Source organism: Myotis brandtii, unplaced genomic scaffold (assembly GCF_000412655.1).
Source record: "Myotis brandtii unplaced genomic scaffold, ASM41265v1 scaffold513, whole genome shotgun sequence".
Classification (NCBI taxonomy): Eukaryota; Metazoa; Chordata; class Mammalia; order Chiroptera; family Vespertilionidae; genus Myotis; species Myotis brandtii.
The window spans coordinates 971,686-982,993 of NW_005369552.1; the positions used below are offsets into that span (position 1 = coordinate 971,686).

At 40.4% G+C, this 11,308-nt stretch overlaps 1 protein-coding gene across 6 annotated transcripts in view; it reads left to right on the plus strand.

Moving 5' to 3' along the window:
• PAN3 (PAN3 poly(A) specific ribonuclease subunit) overlaps positions 1–11,308 on the plus strand; it is a 154,974-nt gene that overhangs the window by 119,105 nt on the left and 24,561 nt on the right. For all 6 annotated transcript variants that reach the window (XM_014548557.1, XM_014548553.1, XM_014548556.1 and 3 more), the window contains 3 exons: positions 600–761; positions 997–1,113; positions 1,201–1,302. In XM_014548557.1, coding sequence (XP_014404043.1) covers positions 600–761; positions 997–1,113; positions 1,201–1,302 — 381 coding nt within the window. The remainder of the gene's footprint in view (positions 1–599; positions 762–996; positions 1,114–1,200; positions 1,303–11,308) is intronic.

Genomic DNA, 11,308 nt, shown 5'->3' on the forward strand with positions numbered 1-11,308 from the left:
ATCTTTAAACATCATTTTTCTTTTCTTTGAGGAATGTGGCAGGCATGGTGATAAAGTTGTTTTAGTTTTCTTTTATATTTTGCTAGGGATTAAAACTATGCTATTCTGAATGGTTGGAGAATTTTGAAAAAGATTGCCATATACACACAAATATACTACATAGATACACTCTTCAATTTAATGTTACTTTTGAATTTCTTTATGCTTTAGAAATAAGAATTCATAGCTTAACGCCACTGTCTAAATATATTTAGTACAAAAATACATGTTTAAAGAAACAAAATCTACCTTGATTTTTATTCAGCATCAGAATCAGAAATGTTTACTATTTATAAGTGATAACACAAGTTGTTTCTGATATTTGTTGTATTATGCTATAAAAGAAATATTTTGAGTGTATAAATTTAGTTCTGTGTTGTTTTATAATTACTATTTTTATTGATAATGAAACCAGTTTTATGGAATTATAAATGTTCAAAGTATGTTTTTATACTACTTTGTTAGTAGTTATTTAAAGTAGGTTTGATTTCTTCTTTATCACTCTGAGAGATTTATGAATGTCTGCAAGTTGTCATCTGTTTTCCTATGAATTACTCTAGCATTCCCTGCAGAAGTCGACAGCTATCATAGCCTATTCCCTCTAGAACCACTGCCACCACCCAACCGAATACAGAAATCAAGTAATTTTGGCTACATTACATCTTGCTATAAAGCTGTGAATAGCAAAGATGATCTACCATATTGCCTTCGGAGGATCCATGGTAAGGAAGATAAATTATCCTCTCTTAGAAGCATATTAGTGAGGCTAAGATTATTCAAACATTCCTGAATACGTTTATTTATTTAAAATAATAATTTAAAAGATAATGAGTAATTTATTATTTCATTTGGCAGTTAGTAACTTATAGTAATGTATAGCATGTTTATTTTTTTCCCCATTTCTGATGGACTAAGGGGAGATGTCATTGACAGTTTAATAAAAATTTTCTTTTTTAGGTTTTCGTCTTGTTAACACAAAATGCATGGTGTTGGTTGATATGTGGAAAAAAATTCAGCACTCAAATATTGTAACCTTGCGTGAGGTATTTACCACTAAAGCATTTGCAGAGCCTTGTGAGTAATTTGTAATTGTTTTTCTGCTTGTGAGCCTCACTGTTTGAAGCCAGATTGCAGTAAAGAATGTTTGTGTTTTATTTTAAGCTCTTGTGTTTGCATATGATTTCCATGCTGGAGGAGAAACTCTGATGAGCAGACACTTTAATGACCCCAATGCTGATGCCTATTTCACAAAGAGAAAATGGGGTAAGGAAAAGATGAAAGCAAGCTGTATGTTGACAAATGCTTTTGCTCTGTGGGAGCGTAGATTGTATTTTAAAATACACGCAAATTTATCCCTGTAGTCATTCCACTTAATGACCCTATTGCATTTTAAAAAGAAATGAGGTCAGTCTGTAACCAAGTTAGGAGATAATGTATTAAGTGTATAAACTGAGATGAAAAATGGTGTGAGAGACTCAGGTAGATATCTGAAATTTAAATAACTGAGAACATGATAGAAGTTTTATCCAGTTAACATTTTTTTTTTCTTTTAAAAATATAATGCTTCTGAGTAGAGATGATTTGGAAAATTCAGTAAATTGTAAAATAATCCCCTTAGCTTCACCTTGCAAAACACAACAATTATTTCTTTCCAGCCTTGGTGTTTTGTTTTGGTTTATTTGGTTTCCCTTTGCATTGTTTTCATTTTATATCATACTGCATTTTCCATTTATTATAAGTCTTTTCCCCTTAATTTTTATGTTTTCTGAGTATAATGTAATGACTCCCTCACAGTCTAATATGACTATGTATAATTTATGAAATTATTTTCTTAAACAAATTCTTTTGTTAAAGGTGTAGGATTCTATGTTACTTAAGGAACTAGTCTTCAAAATAAATTTTCAGGTAGCTTTTACTTAAGCGGGGAATATTTTCTCTCTTTTTTTTTTTTTGCCGTTTTTCAATAATATTGCAAAGAACCAAAATATTTTAATTATATTCTGAAAATGTTTATTAAAGGATAAGTTGTTTCAAAGTAACATTTTGAGACGTCTTTTAATTAATTTATATAGTTGGGAAAGGAAAGATATGGTTCATTTTCTTGTTTGGGGACAGGAAAGAAGCATTGTATTCTTTACCATGATTTTTAATATTTTTAAGATTTTCTTAAATGCATACTGAAAGAAACTAAAGAGGGAGAAAGACTTGAGTCACATGACAGTATCTTTTGCATTGTGATTCCATTAAGGACTCATTATGAATAAAAATATGTTTCTTCTGTTTACTTTTAACTGCTTTCTGACAGTTACAAGAAGAAATCTGTGGTTACATGGCTGTTTCACATTAAAAATCTGGTCATATAGTGTGGTCATTTTTTTTTCCTTTTGCCATGTCATCTGTAGACACATAATTTTGTTGAAGGGGATGTGGTATGACTTTTTCTATAGATGAACATAGCTGTAGTTGTTCAAGTTTATTTTAGTAATACCACCTGTGAAATGACTGTTGGCTATAATTTATAGCTGGGTTTCTCAACATCAGTCCTGTTGACGTTTGGGGCTAAATAGTTATTTTCATAGGGGCCATCCTGTGCATTGCAGGATCTTCAGCAGCAGCCCTGGCCTCTACCCACTAGATGCTAGTAGCAACCCCCTACTGCAGTAGTGTTACCAAAAATATCTCCAGACATTGCCAATGTCCCGTAGGGTGGGCAAAATTGCCCCCAGTAGAGAACCACTGATTCATTGTACTTCTTTCCAGTTTAAAAAAAAAATCTTAATTATTCTGTTTTTGGTGTTGACTGATTATTTGATACTAGAGGCCCGGTGCACAACATTCGTACACTGGGGAGGGGGGGGTTCCCCTCAAGCCTGGCCTGCGCCCTCTCGTAGTCCGAGGTGCCTCAGGGGATGTCCCCCGAGGGGTCCTTAGCACTGCCACGGAGGCGGGAGAGGCTCCTGCCACCACCACTCTGCTTGAAGCCAGGCTCGCTGCTCCTTAGCACTGCCTCTGAGGCGGCCGTGCCAGCCATGAGCCTGGCTTCTGGCTGAGCAGTGCTCCCCCTGTGGGAGTGCACTGATCACCAGGGGGCAGCTCCTGCATTGAGCGTCTGCCCCCTGGTGGTCACTGTGCATCATAGTGACTGGTCGTTCTGCCGTTTGGTCGATTTGCATATTAGGGTTTTATTATATAGGATGTTTACATTTTTGCAGGAATCAGTCCTCTTCCTAATATTTGAAAGTATTGTTTGAATGGTAGTAATATCCCTAAATGTACCATGTATACTTTAATTTACAGCAACTTCTATTACAAGGCAGTCCTCTGTTTTCCCATTGTGAATATATTTTTTAAAATTTTTATTGTTGAGAGCACTAAAGATGTTCCCCCTTTCTATTCCTCCTTTGCCCCCCTTAACCTGGATCCAACCTCACAGCAGGTGTTAACCACTCTATTGTCTGTGTCCATGGATAATACATATATGCATGTAAGTTCTTTGGTTAATCTCTTTCCACCCCCCCGCCCCCCTTCTCCTCTTCCCTCTGAGATTCATCAGTCTGTTCCAGGTTTCTATGCTTTTGATTCTATTTTATTAATCAGTTTATTTTGTTCTTCGATTTTTAGATTCAGTTGTTGATAGAAATGTATTTACTGCCATTTTATTGTTCATACTTTTTATCTTTTTTTCTTCTTAAAGAAGACCCTTTAACATTTCATGTAAGATTGGTTTAGTGGTGATGAACTCCTTTAGCTATTTCTTCTCTGAAGCTCTTTATCTGACCTTCATTTCTAAATGATAGCTTTGCAGGATAGAGTAATCTTGGTTGTAGGTCCTTTTTTTCCATCACTTTGAGTATTTCTTGCCACTCCCTTCTGGCCTGCAAAGTTTCTGTTGAGAAATCAGTTGTATGGGTGCTCTCTTATAGGTAACTAACTGCTTTTCTCTTGCTACATTTAAGATTCTCTCTTTGTCTTTAACCTTTGGCATTTTACTTATGATGTATCTTGGTGTGGACCTCTTTGGGTTCCTGTTGTTTGGGACTCTCTGCACTTCCTGGACTTACATATCTATTTCTTTCACCAGGTCAGGGAAGTTTTCTGTAATTATTTTTTCAAATAGGTTTTCAATTTCTTCCAGCACCCCCATGACACAAATGTGGGTACACTTGAAGTTGTCCCAGAGGCTCCTTACACTATCTTCATATTTTTGGATTCTTTTTTCTTTTTGCTGTTCTGATTGGGTGTTTTTTGTTTCCTTGTATTATAAATCGCTGATTCGATTCTTGATGCTCTCTACTGTTGATTCCCTGTAAATTATTCTTCATTTCCGTTAGTGTATCCTTCATTTCTGATTGGTCCTTTTTTATGTCATTGATGTTCCTCACTAAGTTCCTTGAAGTTCTCACTAAGTTCTTTGAAGTTCTCACTGAGTTCCTTTAGCATCCTTATAATCATTGTTTTGAACTCTGTATCTGGTAGTTTGCTTGCTTCCATTTCATTTAGTTCTTTTTCTGGCAATTTCCTCTGTTATTTGTGATATGTTTCTTCGCATTTTGACTGCTTCCCTGTGTTTGTTTTTATGTATTAGGTAGAGCTGCTATGTCTCCTGGAATTGGTAGAGTGGCCTTGCATAGTAGGTGTCCTTTAGGTCCCAGTGGCTCAGCCTTCCCAGGTACCTGAGCTGGGCACTCTAGGTGCACCCCTATGTGAGCTGTTGGGGCACATGCAGGGGGCAACTGATTGCACTGTCCTGTTGTAGTTGAGCCTTGATTTATGTTGGCATCACTGGAAGGCCAATCGGCTGTGAGGACCAGCTGCCACTACAGGGGAAGAGTTGCTGTGTAGGAGACACCCCTATGGAGCAGGACTTGCTTCAGTGGGGCTTTAGTGCTCAGAGTCCACCCCTTGAGTATGTTGCTCGTGGATGTGATAGGGTTATAATCTGGCGTGGTCTAAAGCCGACCCCTGGGTGTACTGGCTCTTGGGCGTCCTGGGAGGTGCAAAGTCAGCTACTGCCTGTGCCCTGCCTGGGGCCATCCTGCATGAGCTATAGAGCAATCTGAAGATGGCTGCTATTTGTGTTGGGTTTGGAGGTACACAGGAGTGGCCAAGCTGTGACCTAAGGCAGGCTGCTACTAGTGCCGGGCCTGGGGGTACGTATTATGAGGTATGGAGCAAACAGCTGCTGCTTGTTTGAGAGATTTTTAGGAAAGTATGAAGCCTGAGGTAGGACAGGCCATTCATATGGAAAAGCCACTGCAAACAGCTTGGGTGGGCAGGGTCTCAGGGAATCACCAGGCTGAGGTGAACAGTGTGGACCAGGTTAATGGATGCCTGACTGTTGGCTCAGTGGCAGGGAGGTCTTGGCAAAGAAAAAAGGAACAGTGACCTCTGCCATCACTTTTAAAAAAAAAAAAAAATGCTTTTATTGATATTTAGAGAGAGAGGAAGAGAGAGGGAGAGAGAGACAGAAACATTGATGAGATAGAAACTTCATTGATCGACTGCCTCCTGCATGGCCCCTACTGCGATCAAGCCCGCAACTGAGGCATGTGACCTGTTGGTTCCTGGATCGATGCTCAACCACTGAGCCACAACAGCAGATCTCTGTCAGCACTTTTGTTTGGGAGAAAGTTGACCCCCAGTTCTTGCCCTGATGCCAAACAATTTAGCTCCCCCCTCCTTCCCCTCCCATGTCCCTGGATCCTTCCAATCTACTGCCCCAGCACTGAAGCTTGAAAGGAGTGAATGTGCAGGCCCTTTAAGAAGAAGTGCATGGGATTCCAGCAGCCTTTATGTCACTCAGCCATAATACCCGCTGGTTTTTACAGCCTGAAGTTACTATGACTTCTCTTCCTGGAACTGGAACCCTGGCCTGAGTCGGGCTGGAACCCCTGATCCTTAGGGGGGACCTCTGTAGACAAGATATCCCTCCCAATTAAAATAATGCCACACATGGATCTTAGACTAACCTATTCCACATCTCTGCCCCTCCTACCAGTCTCATTGTGGCTTCTTTAATTCTCTAGTGGTAGGACTTAGCTTCAGCCAGATTTCAGGTGGCTCTAAATCATGATTGTTCTGTAGTTTAGTTGTAAGTTTGATGTCATTATAGGAGGAGGCGAGTACCATGTTTACCTATTCCGCCACCTTGACTCTCCCACCAAGCCCCAATGTGAATATTAAAAAAAGAAAATAAAGGCCAATGTTTGTATAAACTTGTAGAGTCATAGATGGAAGTCTATTGTTTTCTTATACTATTTAATTTATTAGCACAAAAAATTGCATATTGTATGGAATGTGCTAATTTAGAAAATGGTAATAATAATACCATAGCATATAGGAGTTGTGATTAGAGGTTTAAAATGAGAAAATGTGGATATATAACTAGACAGGATCTGGAACATAGTAAGGACTTATCCTATATAATAAAAGCCTAATATGCTAAGTGTCCAGTCATCCGGTCAACCAATTAAAGCGTAATATGCTAATGATATGCTAAGGCCACTCAACCACTCGCTATGATGTGCACTGACCACCAGGGGGCAGACACTCTGACTGGTAGTTTAGCTTGTTGCTGGGGTCCGGCTGATCAGGACTGAGCGAAACGAGCCAGACACCCCTGGCGCCCTCCTGCGGTTCCTTCCCCAGCTGGCCAACCTCCCGTGTCCCTCCCTGGCCCCAATCATGCACTGGTCCCTTGGCCTGGCCTGCACCCTCACGCAATCTGAGACCCCTTGGGGGATGTTGGGTAGCTGGTTTTGGCCCGATTCCACAGGCCAGACCGAGGGACACCACTGGTGCATGAATTCATGCACCAGGCCTCTAGTTTGTTATAAATATTCCTTTTCCTTATTACCACATTTATTAAATAGTTTTATTTACATTCTTTATAATTGTCTTTGACATTTTCTTGGCATTTATCACTAGAGCCACATTCTGAGTCATCTAACATTGTTTTCCAGATTTTATCTTTTTTTTCTTTTAATATTTTTATTGATTTCAGAGAGGAAGGAAGGCAGGCTGCTACTAGTGCCGGGCCTGGGGGTACGTATTATGAGGTATGGAGCAAACAGCTGCTGCTTGTTTGAGAGATTTTTAGGAAAGTATGAAGCCTGAGGTAGGACAGGCCATTCATATGGAAAAGCCACTGCAAACAGCTTGGGTGGGCAGGGTCTCAGGGAATCACCAGGCTGAGGTGAACAGTGTGGACCAGGTTAATGGATGCCTGACTGTTGGCTCAGTGGCAGGGAGGTCTTGGCAAAGAAAAAAGGAACAGTGACCTCTGCCATCACTTTAAAAAAAAAAAATGCTTTTATTGATATTTAGAGAGAGAGGAAGAGAGAGGGATAGAGAGACAGAAACATTGATGAGATAGAAACTTCATTGATCGACTGCCTCCTGCATGGCCCCTACTGCGATCAAGCCCGCAACTGAGGCATGTGACCTGTTGGTTCCTGGATCGATGCTCAACCACTGAGCCACAACAGCAGATCTCTGTCAGCACTTTTGTTTGGGAGAAAGTTGACCCCCAGTTCTTGCCCTGATGCCAAACAATTTAGCTCCCCCCTCCTTCCCCTCCCATGTCCCTGGATCCTTCCAATCTACTGCCCCAGCACTGAAGCTTGAAAGGAGTGAATGTGCAGGCCCTTTAAGAAGAAGTGCATGGGATTCCAGCAGCCTTTATGTCACTCAGCCATAATACCCGCTGGTTTTTACAGCCTGAAGTTACTATGACTTCTCTTCCTGGAACTGGAACCCTGGCCTGAGTCGGGCTGGAACCCCTGATCCTTAGGGGGGACCTCTGTAGACAAGATATCCCTCCCAATTAAAATAATGCCACACATGGATCTTAGACTAACCTATTCCACATCTCTGCCCCTCCTACCAGTCTCATTGTGGCTTCTTTAATTCTCTAGTGGTAGGACTTAGCTTCAGCCAGATTTCAGGTGGCTCTAAATCATGATTGTTCTGTAGTTTAGTTGTAAGTTTGATGTCATTATAGGAGGAGGCGAGTACCATGTTTACCTATTCCGCCACCTTGACTCTCCCACCAAGCCCCAATGTGAATATTAAAAAAAGAAAATAAAGGCCAATGTTTGTATAAACTTGTAGAGTCATAGATGGAAGTCTATTGTTTTCTTATACTATTTAATTTATTAGCACAAAAAATTGCATATTGTATGGAATGTGCTAATTTAGAAAATGGTAATAATAATACCATAGCATATAGGAGTTGTGATTAGAGGTTTAAAATGAGAAAATGTGGATATATAACTAGACAGGATCTGGAACATAGTAAGGACTTATCCTATATAATAAAAGCCTAATATGCTAAGTGTCCAGTCATCCGGTCAACCAATTAAAGCGTAATATGCTAATGATATGCTAAGGCCACTCAACCACTCGCTATGATGTGCACTGACCACCAGGGGGCAGACACTCTGACTGGTAGTTTAGCTTGTTGCTGGGGTCCGGCTGATCAGGACTGAGCGAAACGAGCCAGACACCCCTGGCGCCCTCCTGCGGTTCCTTCCCCAGCTGGCCAACCTCCCGTGTCCCTCCCTGGCCCCAATCATGCACTGGTCCCTTGGCCTGGCCTGCACCCTCACGCAATCTGAGACCCCTTGGGGGATGTTGGGTAGCTGGTTTTGGCCCGATTCCACAGGCCAGACCGAGGGACACCACTGGTGCATGAATTCATGCACCAGGCCTCTAGTTTGTTATAAATATTCCTTTTCCTTATTACCACATTTATTAAATAGTTTTATTTACATTCTTTATAATTGTCTTTGACATTTTCTTGGCATTTATCACTAGAGCCACATTCTGAGTCATCTAACATTGTTTTCCAGATTTTATCTTTTTTTTCTTTTAATATTTTTATTGATTTCAGAGAGGAAGGGAGAGAGAGAGAGAGAAACATCAGTGATGAGAGAGAATGATTGATTGGCTGCCTCCTACATGCCCCACACTGGTTATCAAGCCCGCAACCCAGGCATGTACCCTGACCAGGAAATTGAACCCTTATCTCCAGGTTCATAGATTGATGTTCAACCACTGAGTCATGCCTTCCGGGCCAGATTTTATTATCTTTAGTTCTGTCTAAATTGAGGGATAGCAGTTTTTGAATTTTAAATTTGCTTTTTCCTAGAAATTTTATGGCAAGCCATAACTACCTAATTGCTATTTATCTCTACAATTAAAACCATTTAACTGTCTTTAAATCTGATTGACAAAAGGTTTGTTTACTACCATATGAACACTTGGATTTATAAGGTTACATTCTCTGAAATACATTAGCCTTGCCCTTGTCGGTGTGCCTGTTATTTGGTGTTTTGTTAATCCTCACCTGAGGATATTTTTCCATTGATTTTCAGGGAAAGTAGAAGAGAGAGGGAAAGACAGAGAGAACCATCAATGTGAGGAAAACTCATCAATTGGTTGTCTCCTGCATGAGCCCCTACCACGGTTTGGGCTGGGGAAGGAGCCTGCAGCCAAGGTATATTCCCTTGACTGGAATTGAACCTGGGACCCTTTAGACCGCAGACAGACACTCTATCCATTGAGCCAAACCAGCTAGGGCTATTTGATGGTTTGATTCCCTATCAGGGAACTTACCCAGGTTTGGGGTTTGATTTCTGGTCAGGGCACATGCGGGAAGCAACTGATTGATGTTTCTCTGTCACATTGAAGTTGCTCTCTCTCTGTCTCTCTCTCTCTCCCTCCCCCTCTCTAAAAATCAATAGTTATAAAAAAAAAATTTCCTTCTTTCATAAAATAAAAAAGAAACACAGTAGTTCTCCTTTATCTGCAGGAAATACATTCCAAGACCCAGAGTGGATGCCTGAAACTGGGAGTAGTACCAAGTTCCGTGTGTGTATGTGTGTGTGTGTGTGTGTGTGTGTGTGTGTATGTGTATGTGTATCAGTATGATGTTTTCTCCCTTACATACCTATGTTAAATTAGGCACAGTAAGAGATTAATAATAATAACCAATACTAAAACAATTTATAACAATATACTATAATAAAAGTTATGTGAATGTGGTCTCTCTCTCTTTCAAAATATATTGTTGTACTTCTTATGATGACGTGAGATGATAAAATGCTTATGTGATGAGATAAAGTGAGGTGAATGACAGGCATTGTGATGTAGGCAACTATTGACCTTTTTGATGATATATTAGGAGAATCCTCTGCTTCTGGAGATTCTGTATCATTGAGCCATGACAATGTTGATGGCTGGATGTCAGGAGCGGATGATGTTGATTGTTGGGGCAATTTAATTTCTAACTGTGGTCAACGTTACTTAACTGAAACCACAGAAAATGAAACTGCAAGAAAGGGAGCACTACTATAATTACAAAATCTGAATTAAATTTATATGGCTCCTTTTCTACTGATATAAGAATTAACAATGACTCAGAAAATAATATTAGGAAACAAGAATTGATAGAATCAAAATGATGACTTTTTATGGTACACCAGATATTTTTGTGTTTTAACTTTACACATAAATGACATTTAGTGTTTTATATTCGTGTCTTTATAAATTGGATGTTATCATATCTAACTGAAATGGCCGAGCAGTATAAGGAGAATAAGAAAACACTCAGCATAAATGATGGTAGAGACTTTTATTTTCCTTAAGCCACAGAATGAACAGGTCTCACATGCCTGAACAATAATATAAGGTAGGATTATCCATATTTTAAGTAAAATAACAATATCTGCAGTTTCTGTTTTTAATCAGATTTATATTTATATGGTTCACAATTAAATACATATTTTAAAAATAATTTTTGTTTATTGTTCAGTAATTACAGTGGTCACAGAAAAGAACAGTTCAGTGAGAGCTCTGTTGCTAATAATAATATAAAGGTACTAGAGGCCCAGTGCACGACATTTGTGCACTCGAGGGTGGGGTCCCTCAGGCCGGCTTGTGCCCTCTCGCAGTCCGGGAGCCCTCGGGGGATGTCTGACTGACGGCTTAGGCCCGTTCCCTGCGGCAGTTGGACATCCTTAGTGCTGCTGCGGAGGTGGGAGAGGCTTCTGCCACCACAGCTGCGCTCGCCAGGCGTGAGCCCCGCTCTTGCTGAGCGGCACTCCCCCTGTCAGAGCGCGCTGACCACCAGAGGGCAGCTCCTACGTTGAGCGTCTGCCCCCTGGTGGTCAGTGTGCATCATAGCGACCAGTCGTTCTGCCGTTCAGTCAGTTTGCATATTAGCCTTTTATTATATAGGACTAGGGGCCCGGTGCACGAAATTCGT